The sequence below is a fragment of the Rhipicephalus sanguineus genome, chromosome 11, assembly GCF_013339695.2.
Source record: "Rhipicephalus sanguineus isolate Rsan-2018 chromosome 11, BIME_Rsan_1.4, whole genome shotgun sequence".
Taxonomy (NCBI): Eukaryota; Metazoa; Arthropoda; class Arachnida; order Ixodida; family Ixodidae; genus Rhipicephalus; species Rhipicephalus sanguineus.
The window spans coordinates 78,455,377-78,474,322 of NC_051186.1; the positions used below are offsets into that span (position 1 = coordinate 78,455,377).

The 18,946-nt window shown below is 44.5% G+C and overlaps 1 protein-coding gene across 1 annotated transcript; it reads right to left on the reverse strand.

Annotated features, from left to right (window-relative positions):
- Positions 1–408: 408 nt before the first annotated feature.
- Positions 409–5,652, reverse strand: LOC119373401 (sulfotransferase 1C3). The gene is made up of 2 exons (XM_037643430.2): positions 5,417–5,652; positions 409–1,432 (listed from the first exon to the last, which is right to left on the reverse strand). Exons 1-2 carry the CDS (start codon positions 5,642–5,644, stop codon positions 713–715), a joined length of 948 nt encoding a protein of 315 aa, XP_037499358.2. The 5' UTR covers positions 5,645–5,652; the 3' UTR covers positions 409–712.
- Positions 5,653–18,946: the final 13,294 nt, after the last annotated feature.

Below are 18,946 nucleotides of genomic sequence, written 5' to 3' on the forward strand. Positions count from 1 at the left end.
CCACCTACATTAAAAACGCAATTATTAGTGAGCAGCTTTTAGGCATTAACGAAATTTCATTGAAAGATAGAAATAGAAATCTATACTACTGGGAAGGCCGCCATGGACATAATTGTATTCATCCATCAGGCTGTGTGCCTAATGTATAAAACATGTTGCTTGTCGCACTGTGATGTGCATAACACGCGTACTTATGGTTGTCCCAGTGTATGCGACCTAAAACTTACTGTACTACTTCTATAACGTTATGAAACACTGATAAGCGAATTCTCTGTGTATATGAAAAATCACACCAAATTGAGTGCGACTCTCTCGCTATAGATATATATATATATAAAATGCGGCCCAATGAAGTGAGGAAGGAGAGTTGCTCTTCCCTCCCGCCCCCCCCCCCCGCCTACACGCGAACAAGTTGATCCGCCTCTGTCAGATTATCATTTATTATGCCTACGCTTATATTTTGTTTCCCAATTATGAAAACAATTGAAAATATGTTAAATTTGTACATATGTATTTGTTTTCAACTATTTTCTTTTTTATTACTCTGTCCGTTTCTTTATGCTTATATTTAGCAATAGTGGGCTTTGAAGCAAAGTGCTCACTATTCATAGCGAAATATATTTATATTACCGAAATACTTTCTTCAGAAAATACATTCCTTCTCACGTGAAACATCTAAGCGGCCACTTGTGCGCCAGGTGTATAGCTGGCATCACTCAACCATCTTCCACAATTTCATGAGGTCGCTGTTGCCCCCAGTCAGAGTCCTGACACGTTCTTCGAGCTTATTTACCATGCTAGGTGTGAACACGGCTTCTCGGGTCAGGCAAGCCTCGCCTTCTCCCCTCTTCTTGCAGAACAATCTTCCAAATGTGACTGAACTCGCGGCTTTCTCCAATCGCTTCACCCACTCCGGTTTGCCTTCATCGGGCAGGGCAGCAGCCTCCGCCATCTTCAGCTTCGTGTCCTCTTCGACGCTCTCCCAGATGCCCTCGTATTGCGTCTCTGCGCAGATTTTGTTCAAAAGCTTCCTGTTCTGCCTCAACCTCTGGCCGTACTGGCCATCATCGTCCAGAAAGTCGGCGATCCTCAGTACTGCCCTCATGTTATCATTTTGCAGCTCCTCGTACGTGAGAAACAGGACGTTGTCATCGTACCTGCGGTTGTACCAAGACACAAGGTTAGCAAGGTAATCGCCGCAAACGGCTCGGCCCTCGACGAACTGATCGAAGAAAGAAGGGAACGTCTTGAACGCCTCGTCGATGCTTTTTCCCTGGGCACTGGATATCGATTCGAAAAAGAACGCGCTGCAGTCGTACGGATTTCTCGCAACGTAGATGTACTTCGCGCAGTCCGCTCGAGGAACCAAGTGAAAAGGAAGGTGGGTGCGAACGCTTCCGGGTCTGGGCATGGCTTTAACAGCATCGGCACCCTGAAAATGAGTGAAAAAATAACTGCTTATATTATACAGACATAAAAAAGCTACAGTGAGTTTGGACAACTTTCAGAACATTCACAATGTTTGAAATGAAAGTGTTTATTAGGAAACATTGTTTTTTTAAAACTGTACCTAACACGACTGTATGGGCCGTCCACACAGTTCCGGAGGCGCCGTAAGAACGAACGGAATGAATTGTTGTAACGTTTGTTTTGCATAGGTTGCAGTGTTGCCAGGGTGTTGTACGGATGTTGTAAAAAGGGGCGGATGAGAGCAAGAATCGTAGCCGCTGGATCTACGAAACATATATATATATATATATATATATATATATATATATATATATATATATATATATATATATATATATAAAGTGTAGATATGGTTCAATGGGCCAGTTCTTCTCGGGTAATGGGTATAATACAACGGAGGCGTTGTCAACAGTGATATAAATATTTAATTCCCAACAGTTTCGGGAGGGGTCCTCCCTTCTTCGGGGGATGAGTTAAAACTGATGTCGAAGTTCGGTCTTGCTTCTTGCCGCGTCGCTCTCTCGCCTTCAAGGACATTTGAGAGAGTGGCGGAGATAGATTACGAGAAAAAGAAAGAAAAGGGAAAAAGAAAAAAAAAGAAAAAAAGGAGAGATAAGAACACCGACGAAGTCAGAAAACGAGGCGAGGAAAAGAAAAAAAAAAGCAAACGCTAACTGTGTATGGCATGAAGTCGTTGAAGGTGTTTCTCGGTTCGCGTCGGGCGCAGGGCCACCCAAAATTGTTGTCGCGGAGGGCAGAATGAGGCACCTGAGGGAAGAGCGTCCCCTTAATGGGTCGGCATACCGCCTTTCATCTTCGCCCGCTCCCTGTGAATAGGCTCCAAGTGGTAGAGGAGCGTAAGCACTTTACATTGTACAAGTAGTGAAAAAACATGAACAAAAAATAAACAAAAAAAGGGGAGAAAAGAAAAGCAAGAAAGTAAACGACACTGCACTCGTACGAGCCAGTCAAGAAACAGGCATGGTCCCAATTATGATTCCGTGTTGCCAAATTCATTTTGGCTTATCTCTCGGAGGCAGGAGAGTCTTCCAGGGTCCTCATTGATGCCGACTGTTAATGTTCTAAATTTAAAGATAAAATATGCCTCACCTTGTTCGCGCGCGCGCGTGTTTTGGAAACCGGACTGTAAAAGAGTTACGCTGATATTTTCAAAGCTGTGGTTTGGCAAGCGCAGATGTCTGGATAAGGGTAGCGTCGGCAGTGAAGTGGCGTGGTACCGGTGATTATTAAACCGCAGCCGAAATGGCGTGCCCGTTTGGCCGATGTATTCTTGCCCGCAGACGTTACAATGTAACATGTATATCACATTGCTGGAGTCACAATTTAGGTTTTGGGTGATGTTGAACTTGAAATCTGAGAAGCTTGCCTTTGATTCACGCGTTGTGACCATGTGTGGGCATACCTTGCAACGAGCTTTTCCGCAGGGACGGCACCCTGGCTCAATTTTGGCGGGGTTTGTTTTTGCTCTGACAAGAATGTCCTTCAGGTTTTTATCCCTGCGGTACACCACGCGAGGTGGCTCCGCGAAGATGGAAGTCAGTCGTTTGCTTTGCCTAATTATGTTGAAGTGGCGGGAAAGTATGTTGTTAACTCGTGGCACCGATGAGGAGTAAGTTAATACAAGATTTGTTTGGGAAGTTGTTTTGGATACTGTTTTTGGCTCCTTAATTATGTCATTCCGGTTCACGTTGCGAGCACGTAGTATGGAATCGTCAATAATGTCTTCGGGATAATTTTGTTGTGACAGGGAATTCTTTAGGCGTTCTGCGTGTTTGTCAAATTCCTGTATATGGGTGGATATTCTTCGATACCGGTAGGCCTGACAATATGGAATACCCGTCTTGCAATGTCTTGGATGGCTACTGTTGAAATGTAGGTACATTTGCTGGTCTGTAGGCTTTCTGTAAATGTTTGTTGAAAGGCGTTCATTTTTGACAGAAACAGTCACGTCCAAGAAGTTAATGCTAGTTTTAGAAATGCTATGCGTGAATTTAATTGATGGGTGGAGCTCGTTGAAATCCCATATGAACTCATATCCCATATATATATATATATATATAATTATGAACTCACAATGAAAACTTTACGACACTTGTGTGTGTGTGTGTGTGTGTGTGTTTGTGCGTGTGTGTATGGCATTGCATAAAAAACAGGGACACGTTTAAAACCAAGAAAATGACAGGAACATAGCATAGTATTCGGATATACTCGCGAATAAAAATTTGCGTCTTCGCGATGCAAATTTGTATGCTGGCGTTGAATGGACCGGACTCTTACAAAAATCAATTGAGTGCGTGGGAAAGGAAGATTGGTAGTAGGAATACGTTCGCTCTATTGGCTTCTGCTGAATTGGCTTATTTACTTGCTGTCCTGAACTGTCGTGGAGGCGAAAATGCTTGAGGCCCGTGTACTTAGATTTAGGCGCACGTTAAAGAATATCAGATGGTCCGAGATTTCCGGAGCCCTCCACTACGGCGTCTCTCATAATCAAATCGTGGTTTTGGGACGTTAAACCCCAACAATTATACTCTCATAAACTGCCGTGCTGCGGGATCGCGAATATTCCTGCCTACGCTGCTTTTTTACGGTTTATCTTTTGCTATCGCGGTTGTAGCGGGTATGACTCGGATGTGATTTATGACAGACAACTGCGATTTCAAAGTTCATTATCTTGCTCACACTCAGCTATTGCATCTTTTCTACTGTTCGCCGAGAACGCACCTACATAAAGTTAGGCGTGATTAGGGATGTTTCTCTGCCGACCGCGGTGCAGTATAGCTGTCCGCGCAATGCGCGAGAAGTTTGGCATACCGGTGGCCATCGTTATTGTAAAAAAAAAAAGCCCCCCCCCCCTTTCTGTAAGCCTTCTGCACCTCATCCGCTACCTGCGGGAACCGCCCACCTGAATTTACTTATAATTCATGACGCGCCAGCGGACGCCAGGTTTTTAGAGCGCAGCTTTTAGTCGCCCGTTCCTGCCTTGAGCGCCGTCGCCGTCGCCGTTGCCGTCGGTGGCGTAACCGGCAGACATAAAAAATTAGACGATAGACACGAAAGAATAAATGAGAAAAAAAATACCCAGGATAGAATGGGACTAGAACCCGGACCCTCTACGTGGCAGTCGAGCATTCTACCACAGAGCCACGGCGGTGCTTGAAACTCATTTGCAAAAAGACCCTATGGAATCGCGTTAACCTATGTTATATATAGTGTGGCGGAAGCGTAAAATTACAACCATTCATCACACAATGCTAACTGTGCCACGAGTGCGGGGTATAATGCTTCCTACCCACTGCAAAGTGTTCAGCCATAATTATTCATCATCATCAGCCGCACGCGGCATCAACAAAGTGCACATAATACCTTACAGATATGTAGCGGGTAGCTCGCTTATCCGCAGAAAGACGAATGATGGTTTAATGGGTGCTGTCCTACTTCACGAACATTATGATTTATGGCGTAGTCGATACCTGGCAGAAAGCCCAAATAAAGCTGGCCTTGCCCCAACACGAATCTGCGCTCATAATTCGGATTAGGCAGTATCGCAATCGTAAGTGAACTTTTTTTTCAGATGAGCCATAGGACTTTCGCCTTATCATGCAAATATTATGGAACCATAGGCACAGACCTTAAAATTACTAGAGAGGTTCTTGTCAGAATGCGCTTATGCAATAAGAAGTTTTCCAGCGCTGACCTGATAGCAATCGAAGTATCACGGTTAGCGCGGCTTGTTGGTACGAAAGCATGCCAGTGTAAACAGAGCTAGTGTCGCGTCTGTCCGTTGCCTTGCTTTCTCGCTGCTTCTTATAGCGCGTAAATAACCTCGCAACGAATTTGGAAGAAAATTTGTGTCAGAATTTACATTCGCACAATCAGCCACGGTTAATGGAAAGAAGCACAAATACAACTATAGCATCGGTGGTACCTGCATTTCAAGGTGCGGCAGGTGTGCGGCCCGCTCCATCAAAGGCGCCGGTGGAGCCTTCTCGTGGAGAATGTGATAGATGATCAGTTGTACCCAGGTGCATCCACAGAGAGGAAAATGTGTGACAATGAAGATGTCGTCAGCCTGAGGCTGGTAGGCCAGCGCCGAGCGGATGCTCTCCTCAGGGTAGAACTTGCTAATGGCGGAGCTGATGTCCTCTTCTCGCATTTTGTTCTCGGGCATGGTGTTCTGGAAAATAGTGGCAATGAGTCCGATTGCATTGACACAGATAAAGTAAAGGCAGCTTCTTTGTTTGTATTTACTTTTTTTCTTTCTTTCTTCCTCTATTTCTTTCTTTGTCTCCTTTCTCTTGTGTGTGTTTTGTGTGTTCTTTCTTTCTCTATTTCATTCTCGTTCTTGTTCTTTGTACCTTTCTTTCTATTTCTTCCCTTTCTTCCTATCTCTCTCTTCCTCGGTATTTCTCGCTTGGGTCCTCTCTTTCTTTCTTTCTTTCTTTCTTTCTTTCTTTCTTTCTTTCTTTCTTTCTTTCTTTCTTTCTTTCTTTCTTTCTTTCTTTCTTTCTTTCTTTCTTTCTTTCTTTCTTTCTTTCTTTCTTTCTCATTCTTTCTATGCTACGCTCTACTCTCCCCCTCCCCATTTCCCTCCTCCTCATCATCACTTCAGTTTCCCACCCCCTTGCGCTCACAACTCTTTCCCGCCACTTTGCTATGCTGCACTGGACAAAGCTATGCTACGCTATGCTAACGTGCCTAGATAGCCGAATGGTTAGGACGCTTGCCTTGGGATCATGGGTACGCGGGTGCGAGTCCCGCTTTTCCAAGAAATTTTCGTCGCCAACTTCCCACTTTCTCTTTCTTTATCTGCCCCTCTGTTCTTTTTTCTCTTTCTTTCTTTCTCTCTCTGTGCTCTCTCTCTCACCCATCAGAGTTACTCGATCCCGCGCCGGAGCAGTCGGTGCACGTGTTTTGGGAGCGAAGCAGAAGATGAAGGAGAAGACCGAGAGAAAGAAGGGGACGAACAGAGCGCGTGCCAATTCATGATGCTGCTAATTTCTGTTCGCACCCTCTCACCTTTATCTTTCACACCCCTTGCTATACTATACTATACTATACTATACTATACTATACTATACTATACTATACTATACTATACTATAGAGCGCTATGCTTGCTCTCTTTTCTGTCTTTGTTTATCTCTATTTCTCTCTCTTTATTTCTTAGATTGTCTCTCTTTCTCATTCTTTCTTTCCTTGTTTAAAATATGTCCACCATATGGAATGGTGGGTTCCACCACACACCATTATGGTGGATTATGGTGCTGGACACGGTGGCACACGGTGTATGCCGTAGGATGCTGGCTTGCAACGGAGCGCAAAACGGCTATGCGGCGTCATAGTCATTGTGACTACCTGACACACATAAATATGAGCATAGAAGGCGATCTAGGAAGCGTTAGTACAAAACAAAACAAAACAAAACAAAAAAGGAAAAAAAAATTGGCCGCGTATCTGCGTGCTTCGCTACAAATGTCGTCTAAAGACGATAGAAGAGGCGCTGCGTGAGATATGAACGCCATCTGGTAATACGTCGGGAAACGTGAATGCTATGTTGCGGGCTCGTAGTCCCGGCGCAGCAGCAGGCGAAGACCGGCGGTGACCAACGCGACCGGCGGGGACGCCAGCAAGCCCGAACACGCGGTTTGGCGCGAAGCGCCGAAGCAGAAGAAACGTCCGCACTCAACGAGTACTCTCCACACACTCTTTTATATTAACGTCGCCTGGGTAAAGCAGGAATGCCAGAGCGGCGCCCCATGGCATTCGTACAGTGCAATACTGAACCGAAACCGAAACACAACAATGAGCTCGTGCAGAGGGCACGGAGGAAGCCAAGTTTCAGTCGCATTTTCAGCGCAGCTTAAGAAACTAGGGTCTCTAGAATTACGTATCCATGTATTTTCTATTAAAGGAACACACCACCTAATACTTACCTAGTGATGTTGCGCCTCAGATATGCGTAAGGTTTGCTTTTTGATCAACAATGTACACAACTATGAACCTAGTCAGCCGTTCACGATGGCTGACCCTTGGGCAAGTGGTTCAACTTTGGCCGAGTGGCTGAATCGAGGGACGTGCCGACAAACAGAAAGACAGACAGACAGACAGAAAGACAGACCAAAATTTCTGCGTCTAAGTTCCCCAAGAAAGACTATCGTCTTTAAAAAACAAACAAATAAACACGTTGGTCGAACGGGGAGATGCGTCCATGAGCGACTCAGGGAACATGCGCAAAAGGCTAACAAGAATGCGGATAAAGGAGCACATGTTTTTGCTCATACTAATTCTCGCTGCAATTGTGAGGCGTGATTTGAAGGCACATCGATCCTAGGCGGAAGTGCGAACGAACATGTACGGCTGGACTTGGAGGGTTACCACATATTGAAAAGTGGTCAACTATGCATCAGTGATACTCCTTTGTCCCTGCCCTCATCCGAATATGATTTCATGTCTTTTTTTAGCGCTATTGATATAACATGTGCGGCACGGTTGCCTTGGGCTTATATGTTTATATATGCATCGACGATGGAGGAATGAAGCAGTTGATGGTCAGCGCTGGTGTCGTGTCTTTCCTTCGTGGGTCGTCTTGTGTGCTTGCGCTGTAATTTTAACCTCAGGAATATGCACCAACTAGACGCAAGTGATGTTTTTTTCGAAAAAAAAGCACCCGCGCACTTAAAAGAAGCTGTATGTGAACGAACCCCACATAGTGTAAATTAATCCGGAATTTTCTCCGCGGATTTGTAGTTTTGGCGTTAATTTAGCGCATATTGTGCGGCTTGTATGCAGTGAACTGTTATAAGCGCACGTTTAGCTGCTGGCTGTTGATGCGTGGCCGGCCCCGGCGATGCGTGCTAAAATTCTTTGAGGGGCGTTCTTGTGCGACAGTGCAGAAAGTACGCGGTACGTGCCGTAGACAAAGCATCCAGCACACGCGGCACCTTATTCGAACTCACCTGGCAGTGACTTACGCGTTCTTTATGTCATTTCATCAGGACGTCAAGCATAAGTGGTTGAAGATAATTCTGAGTGTTAGGACTTTCTTTTCCTTTCTCGGTAGCCCGTTATCCCGAGCAAAGAACAGCCGATCGGCTGTTCTTTGCTCGTGTATATGGAGTGCGCGTAGAACCGCGTGATTTTAAGAGCGTGCTATTCGGCGCAACGCCAACCTAGTATTTGAGGTAAATTTGCGTCGAAGAGAGGACACCGCTGTACTGTATGCGCGATCGTGAACGTAAAGTTCGTTACTCCAGCACGCACACAACTACTAGCACGCAGCGCGCGCACATCGCGCAATCATACACCACGTAGTCTGATAACAACAAACGTTTATTGCCCTTCCGTATAAACCACACAGCATCTCAAAACACGATACGATATCTCTGGCGCATGTTATCTACGGCGTGTCATACGCCAAAAAAAAAAAAAAAAAACTTGTGCTCTGAGTTGACGCAATGAGAAAGAATCAACAGAGCGCACACCCGAGAGCTTCGCATGCAAATACCATGCATCAGCGAAGGGCAGGGGCGTAGGCAGAAATTTTTTTTTGGGGGGGGGGGGGGCACCTCCTTGATCTGTAGTGGGGACGAGCAGGCAGATGTGGTCGAGTGTCATTTTCTGCTCTCTATGCTACGGCAAAAAAAAATTCGGGGGGGGGGGGGCACGGGCCCGGTGTGCCATAACGTGGCTACGCCCCTGGCGAAGGGCAATGAAGCGAACGTATGTACAGACGAGTCTACTGTTAAAGGGAACACTTGCCTGCAGGGCATGTTTGGATTTCGCTCTCTTGCGAAAACATAGTCGCTTAGATTTGCATAAAACTACTGGTGGTTGACAGTTCTGCCTCTTTTTGACAGACTTGTGCAGTGTATGAGCAATGTTGCCCTGTCTCCTTGCTGTTCCAACAAAATGAAAGGTGCTCAGTGGACTGTTCCCTTTAACAGTGGACCGTACTGTACGTAACATGTAAAGTGACACTAGGTATACTTTCCACAGTGCACGCGATTAGCACCGGGTGACACAACAGCTGGGCATTGCGTAGCTTTCCTAAAAAAACACACACACACACACACGCACACGCACACGCACACACACACACGCGCGCGCACACACACACAAGCGCGCGCACACACGCACACGCACACGCACACACACACACACACACACACACACACACACACACACACACACACACACACACACACACACACACACACACACACACACACACACACACACACACACACACACACAGAAGGAGCCTAGCATGCTTGAATCGCCTGCGCCACTTGCAAGGCGAAAAAAAAAAAGACTGCAAAAGTTTCGCGACTCGCTCGATACGCGCATGCGCTTGCATATGACGCAACCGAACTAGCTGCCTCTTTAGGTGCGCCCCCGCTAGGAGGCAGCGCGGGTGTTTAAGATGTGGAGGCTTCACGAATGTGACGTCAGGGCCTCTCCTTAGTTTTTCTTCCTCCATGTCGGCCGCTATCGTACGCAGCACGTTGACACAGCGATTATAGAGAAGGCTCAATTCATCCTATGCGCTATGTGCCTTGGCCTTTCCTGGACACTCGTCGAAAGATCCGGCAAAAGCAGGTTGCGTCCGCGTATGTGACGTTGCGCCTGAAGAGGTAAATTGTGCGACAAATTTCTTCCGCGGCACTTGAGGCCTACGCAAAGATCGCAGGGCGGTTCACTCGCCCGCTACTTGTCGAATGGATGATATTAGATGATCTATATGAATGAAGTTAAACGAGGTCAATTCAATTTGGCAGGTTTTCCTATACTTGCACTGCAGGAGTGGTAACTATCCACCGCGGTGGTTGCTCTCGAAAGAGAAACTTACTGACCACAGGAAGGAGAACAGCTGCGCACAACGCAGCAACTATTCTCAAAGAAAAATCTGATTCTGACGGGGAATTATAGTCGTTTATTTGGACATGTCATATTTCCAACCCATATACTTAGTGCCAGAGAACATGTATTTCGGTAATTCACACCATGGTGAAAAGACCATTATTTCGTGTGCAGCCATGGGCGCTATATATATATATATATATATATATATATATATATATATATATATATATATATATATATATATATATATATATATATATATATAATAGCTTACTTAAGTTAGTTGCAAGCACTATAGCGAACGGGGCGAAACACGCCTGGTATTCACTGGCCCTCCCTTTCATATCATGGTTCTTCAGGTAACGATCTGGTTAATTTTTCGCTGTTTTTCGGGCTTACGCAAGTAGTTGATGGGGCTACAAGACAGAATGCATGCCTAGACCTGGTTTTCTTTAGTGCAGACCTTGTTGATGAGCTGAAAGAATGCGAAATAGTTGATGGGATTTCCGATCACAAGGCAGTGTTCATATCTTTCAAACGCCCAGTCTGCAAGCCACACAATACCATTCAAACTTTCTTCGACTTCAATCGCTCTGACGATTCATCCATTCTTGAAGCTTTATCTGAAAACTATGAACCATTCGTTATGCTTAGTAGGGACAGTGATGTGAATGCATTAGTTCGAGAGTTTGAGAACATTGTACATCTATGCATTCATCGCTTTGTTCCCATTAAAAACAAAAAAGAAATCGCGCCATTCCTTGGATGACCAGAGAGATATTGCAGCTATCTCGCCGTGTTAGGCGCCTCAGGCGCTCTAAATGCAATGACGACCCCATTGCCAATGCCAGATTCACATCCGCCAAGGAGGAACTTCAGCAGAAAACAATGCTCGCCAGGGACTTCTTCTATGGTGTCGAGGTATCGGCGCTGCTCAGAAATAACCCACGAAAGGTTTGGCGTTCGGTCATGCCTATTACTGAGTCTGCATCTTCATTTACTATCAAAGGTGAAAGTATAAATGATCCCATGCGCATATCTAACGCATTCAACGAATACTTTCATTCTGTCTACGCGTCTGATTGTCAAGCGCATCCGGTTTTGATAATGATTCAGATCATTCCATTCAAGACATTACAATTAGTGCTAGCGGTGTTCTTAATTTGATTTTAAAACTAGACACCAAAAAAGCTAGTGGCTCAGATGATGTTCCGAACTCTTTTTTACTGCGTTATTCTCAATGGACCTCTCGTTACCTTGTTATTATATTTAAGAAATCTTTAGAAACTAGTACCGTTCCTTCATCTTGGAAGCTTGCAAGAGTAATACCTTTGTATAAATCAGGTAGCAAGTCCGACATAACTAATTATAGACCCATTTCTTTAACTCCCTATTCATGCAAAATGCTAGAGCATATAATCTACAAGCACATAATGGATTTTCTCGAGTCAAACCATATTTTAACTAATGCACAGCATGGCTTCAGAAGTGGTTTCAGCACCGTCACGCAATTGACCGAATTCACCCACGACATTGCGTATCATTTAGACCAGGGCAATCAAATCGATGCACTTTTTATCGACTTCTCCAAAGCCTTTGATACGGTACTACATCCTCATCTTCTGCATAAATTGCACATCATCCTAAAAAATTCACGTTTAGTCGATTGGATTGCTAGCTTCCTTCATAATCGCTCTCAGTACGTCGACTTCAGTTCCACAAGGTCATCAGTTCTAGAGGTAGCTTCTGGGGTTCCACAAGGGTCCGTCCTGGGCCCTTTATTATTTTTAATTTATATAAATGACCTTCCAGAACATGTATCCTCGAACATTCGCCTTTACGCCGATGATTGTGCTTTATATGACGTGATTGTTTCCACAGCTGACCAAAGGCGTCTGAGCGATTCCTTTAACTCGTTTTGTGTTTGGTGTGAGAAATGGAAAATGAACATTAATTTCAAAAAGACCGTTGTTTTGTCCTTCACAAAAAAAGTAATGCCGGTTATTGCAACATACTCTTTCAATGGTTCCCCTTTAATCAGAGTTATGCAGTACAAGTATCTTGGTGTCACATTTACTCATGATCTCTCATGGTCTACTCACATTGCCCTAACATGTTCTAAAGCCCTAAAAAAATTAGGATATTTACGTCGAACAATGCAGAATGCCCCAAAAGATATTAAACTTTTAATGTATAAATCTCTTGTTCGCCCTATCATCGATTATGCCTCCACGGTCTGGTCACCTTATCGACAATGCGACATAATCAGACTGGAAGCGGTTCAAAAGAAAGCTGCGCGTTTCATTTTTCGCAGGTACGACCGCTATTTCTCACCCTCATCAGCCCTACATGAGCTAAAGCTAGAACCTCTTTCGGTACGTCGTGATGTGGAATCATTAAAATTTTTGCACAACATAATCAATAATTCATATCGCATTTCAAACACAGCTTTTTTGTCCTTTGCCAAGCCTTCCTCTACGCGTAACTTCCATAAACTTAATCTTTCTACCTTATTTGCGCGCACTGACACATTTAAGTATAGTTTCTTTCCCCGCACTATAGAATTATGGAATTCCATACCTGGCCACATTCGTTCACTCCCCCTGAATGATTATGTTTCTATTCTTGTTGAAAGTCATTATGTATAACAAAAGTGTAATTCCTTAATTGTTGCAAATTGTTCTTGTTGTTACTTTTCGTGTATCTTTTGTTTGCTGCGACCTTTTCTGCACTGTATAATCCCACTCCTGCAATAGCCCTTTCACAGGGCTGCAGTATGTAAAAATAAATAAAAAATAAATAAATAAATATAAACGCTGGAAAAGCTGAGACCATTAGATGTGGTACATTACCTTTGTATGAATGTAAGCCAGTGAAACGAAGCCCGCACGTGTAGTAGGTGCCTTGTTTGAAAAAGATGTGCGGCGGTACTGCTGGCACTGTGCCTCAGCTTCCCGTGCGCGCTCACTAAAAACAGTGCAAGTATGGACAGTGTACAGGTTGAAAAATGCGCCGAGCTTATCACATGCCCGCAGCTGTTCGAAACGAGAGAAGTAACGAGGCATACCTTCTCCCTGTCATTGACACCGCTCTACTTGCCATGAAAGCTTAAACAGGAAGAAGGAAGATTGACTTGTTTCTCCCAGGAATATACGGCTCTGGTTTCTCCTAGTTTCCGCTTCCGTTCGTTTCGCGCATTAGGTTTCTCGCGTTTCCTGTTTGGCGGCTTAAAAGCGTGGCCTGGGAGACCTTCACCGGTTTCCGCTCTCATCACAAGCAGTAACAGAGGTGAAATTTGTACTTGACTCAGTCCACCAATAACAGGGAGTTCGTGGTAGCTTTATTTCCTGGTGGTTAGCGGCTATGAGTTTCGCGACGCGGCTCGGGCTCCTATTTTTTACAGAAAAAGCGAGGCGCCCACAATGTGACGGTCGCCCCGACGATAGTGGGGGACACCATCTGGAATAATAATAAATAAAAAAATTAACCGCTGCAAAAATTTTGACTTACCAACATACACACAGTTGAAGGGAAGCAGACGGCACAAACGCCGACTGCCAACTTAATGTCGCTCTAGAGGATGAAATGCTGACACAAAATATTTTGTAAGTTATCGCTTCCCAGCTAGCACAATACGTCAATGCAATTTTATATAAATTTAAGTTCATTTGCAAGGTTGTGCTGCAAAGACGACTTATGGTTTATAGTCATTAGGTCGTTCATTTTTTTCAAGTTCATGACCTTTATTATTTTATTATTATTTTGTTATTCAGATTTTATTATTCAGAAGTAGAATAGGTGACATTCCCACTGACATACTTCCCCTAACACATCTCCACAATACTAATAACACAAGCTTTTCTGAAAATAGTAACCTTCTGCTTCCAAAAGTAAGCACTAACTACGGCAAAATGACAGGCTTGTTTTGTGGAGTTTCTTTCTGAAACTCACTACCATCAGTTAACAAATCAAGCCATTAATTACATTGTTTCCGACGGCATCTAAAACAGTTCTTACTAATAACATGGGACACCTGAATATACAGGGTGTTTCAAGAAATATGTCCGAAAATCCTCTCAAATCAGGGAAATGCGATATTTGCTCGCTGCCTTTACAATTGCTACTTCTGTAGCGACAGGCATCTTAAGATAGTTAAAGGCATCATTTGGGACAGCAATTAGGAAAATTATATTAAATAACTTTTTAAATAATGGAGTTAGGCCGTAATGTCAAATGGTAGAATTGAAGTTCTTTATGCGAAGAACCCATCGCACCTTTGAGATAAAGAAAAAACGACCTCTATTAATTATTGCAGCGTAATGAAATTCAACCAATTGCAGCGGCGAAACCGAAGCACCAATGAGCGCAACAAGCAGATGATCAGAATGACGTCACTGTTCAAGACAACGAGTACCAAGGTGTAATTCTTCAGCATTTGTTAATGTACGTGCGCCATGCGTGCTATAATAGCAAGCGCAGCCTGCACACCAGCACAACGAAGTCGTTTGATGCTCGATATAACGACGTTCATTCATTCTGGACGTCTCCGAAGAATATGGCAGTTGAGCGCTCCCGCTTTTCGGTTTCGGTTTCGCCGCTGCATTTGGTTCGATTTCATTACTTCTCAATTACTACTAGAGGCCGCTTTTTCGAAACCTCAAACCTACAATGGGTTCTTCGCATGAAGGACTTAAATTCTCTCATTTGACTTAACCACCTACCTCCACTAATTAAAAAGGTAATTGATCTACCTTTCATAATTAGTGTTCCAAATGATGTCTTTAGCTATCTTAAGATGCCTGCGGCTACAAAAGAAGTAATTGTGAAGGCGTCGATCAAATATCGCAACTTCCTGATTTTTGAGTATTTTCGGACACATTTCTTGAAACACCCTGTATATGTGTGTATATATATACTCGTATCTGTTTAAATATAAATACATGCATTTATGTGTATGCGTGTGTATGCATATGTGTATATGTATACATATATGCACATATAAGTTATGACGTGACAAACTGCGTTAGTGATATGTGTTATGTTATAGTCACCTAATCCAATTAGTTATCTCCTGTTTCTCACTTGCACGTAAATATTTTGAACTACTATAAATTTGAAATTTAAATTTCCATTACGTTCATTTTGTTTTATTCGCTTGCTGTTTTTTCCTCGATTGCCAATCTTTGTTCTACATTTTTATACATGTATTCACAGGAGGTCCCCCTGACAGTTTTTACTTTCGGACCTCCTTCTGTATTATATCAAGTTTCTACTTGCACTGTAGTGTATTGAATATATTGAATAAACTCTCTCTCTCTAACAGAAGTCTGCGGACTCTCTATGATCCAGGAAATGTCAGGTGGTGCGCATTTGTTGCAAACGAAGAAGCTGAGTATACTTCAAACATAGGTTTTATTTTTATAGCAATTATATGGATACTCTCGGCGGGTTTTGGCCTCGACGCCGCCATGCCGTCCCATGGGCATAGGTGCGTTTATATATATATATATATATATATATATATATATATATATATATATATATATATATATATATCAGGCCTGTAGCCATGGCCCGTAGCCGTATCAGGACCGTAGCCAGAAAGGGGGGCTTTAGCCCCTCCCCCCCCCCCCCCGAAATTTTGGTGAGGTAGGTGTTTTTATCAAAAATAAATAATGAAAATAGCTGTTTTAGTCAAGGTTTTCACCAAGTGCCCCCCCCCCCCCGAAAAACATTCCTGGCTACGGGCCTATATATATATATATATATATATATATATATATATATATATATATATATATATATATATATATATATATATATATAATAGTACTTTCGGTATGCAGCTCGATGGGTGTCCGGGTCCGGTACGATTCACGATTGAAGAGAGGGATTCACGTGCGAAATGTGGTTTTATTTACGTATACCCAAGCGTAATATGCAGACGCACTCAATGATGACGCAACCAAACGCATCTTGCTGACTGTTGCTTGGAGTACGTCAGTTAGTAAAGTGGTCTAATTGGGCAAAATATCAGAACACAAGAAATAGCCTAACTTTTGAAGCAACGAAGCTGGGCAAAAAAAAAATATAGAATGTGAAAGTTGTACATCGGATTGTAAAACTTCTGATAAAGAGGCTTCTAACTTTCAATCCATTAAGTGTTAGTGTTTTCCTGCTTGCTACAGATGCCCGCGAAATGCACAAAAATAACACGTTACATGCCCGCTTGCGCGCCCATGCGCGCCGTGATACTAGTGCTCCCGAAAGGCCTGACCACACGTTCGTGTTGCAGCGTGTCAGCGCGTGACCGTTTGACGCGGCACCGCGTCAAGATGTCACGCGCTGAACGCTGCAACGCGTACATGTGGTCAGGCCTCAACGTTCCGCGTACAAACAATATGCTTCCCTCGCGCCGTTTCATATGACAGCGATAAGCAGACGCAGCCGTTATCGCTTGTGTGGCCGATAGCAAAACGTGCTCGTCGCACAGCCACCATCATCGTCACTGGCCTGTCGAGGCAGCACAACCGGGCAAATGCTGTGCTCGTTTGCATGTGGAACGTTAGGGAGCACTAGAATCATCGCACGCACTGGCGCGCAAGCGGGCATGTCGCGTGCTTTTTTTTGGAATTTCGCGGGTATCTGTAGTAATAAGAAAAACACTAATACTTAACACATAGAAAGTCAGAAACTTGCTAATCGGACGTTTTGCAAAGCGATCTACAACTTTCTCTTTGGAATTTTTCGCCAAACTTCGTTGCTTCAAAAGTTAGTTAAATAAAGTGGCCAAATCAAGCAATTAATCAGAATACAGAAAATAATCTGACCTACTCCAGGCAATGGTCAGCATCATGCATTTGGACGCGTCGTCATTGAGTGCTTTGGCATATTGTTAAACTCTGGCTAAAGGTAGCTGGGGCACCCTGCTTAACCTCACGAAGAAACATGGTGCGGAAGAAACTATTCCGAAGGGCGCGACCGGGGATACAAACGTGCGATTCCTCGCTCCACGGTGCGACGAGTGAAGCCAGAACGCATACATCCTGCCGCATACTAACGGCGACATGTGGTACGAAGATCTGTGAGGTGCTTCAGCATGGCAGAGGCTAGTTCACTGTTACCCGCGAGATGGCGCAAAGTGTCAAAGGGTGCGCTAAGGGCTTCGCCCCGCCCATGTTAAAGATTTAAAACCGCTTCAATGAGACCAGGTCATCTAACTTTGACGCCCATATTGGTGGTTGTTCCTGAACTCGATAGGTTTCTCCTAAATATATTGCATATTCGATGAAAAAAGTCACAGTTTCGACGCAACGGCGAAGCAGTGGATGCGATAGCAATAAATTGGAATGTAACGCGAAGAACGGAAAGCAGCTCGAAATAGACAACGCGCCGCTCGAGCCCAAATGATGCACGAAAAGAGCGCACACAGGACGAGCGCAATCTATCACGCGTCACAGCTCGACACTTGAAGCGCACTGCTGAAGCGTAAAGCAGGACGCACGAAACGAACGAACAGGTACACACAGGACGAGCGCGAACTGTCACAGTTGTTACTTATTTCTGTTTGAACAGCGCGCTCCTTTCGCAAACGCGGCCGCTGCCGCGAGCGAAGTGACTTTCGTACGCTCTGTGACTTCAGCGTGGACATCGCGGGGAAAGCACAAGACATACAAGCCCCCGCTCCACTCCCGACCGCCCCCTTCTTTCCTCAAGATAAGCGCACGAAGGCGACCACGCCCTGTAGGGGGAAGAGCAACGGCGTTCGCAGGAGTGGGGCAACGATCTTTAAAGCGCGCCATTTCTGTGGTAACTAAGAAAGGATGCTGAAGTAAATGGTGCATATAAATAGCTCGCCGTTAGCAGGCTGAGAGACGGTACTGTTCGTGGCCTAGCCGTCTAACTCCGCGCGCTGCGAAGCGAGAGGTCGGCCGTTCGATTCCGCGCGTCAGAAAGTTTTGCTGAGTTATTTTTCTTTGTGGCTATTATGTGATGTTGGGAGATATAAAGATGTTGGGCGATAGTCGTTGGCCCTTCGTCTTTCTGTATTTCCCATTGAGACACATTTGTCAGATAGCTGGCGCATGTTCGTCGCATGCTTTCACAAGTATTATGGTGCACTTCAAGAACAGCGCGAGAGCATGGCGGACACATACAGGTGCGCGGCTTAAAGGACGCGTCTAAGCTGATGACATAGTCATTTTTGAGGCTTAGGCGCTATACGTACGCGTTCAGTGTTATGCCAAGACGTTACCTCGGGTTATCTGGAACCGCGGGAAATGCGTCATTTTAGCGGGGCACCAAAGGTCACTTCATAATTATAATTGTTGGCGTTTTAAGCCTCAGAACCACGACGTCATTATGAGTAACGCCCTAGTGAAGGGTTCCGGAAATTTCGACCGCCTGGGCTTCTTCGACGTGTACTTAAATTTAAGCACACGGGCCTCTAGAATTTCGCCTCCATCGAGACGCAATCGCCGCGGCCGGTATTCGATGCCTCGACTTTACGATCAGTAGTACGCACCAGAACCGCTAGATCACCGCGACTGGTCGCAAACGCCAATTCACTGACCCCGTATTCGACTGTAGTGTGC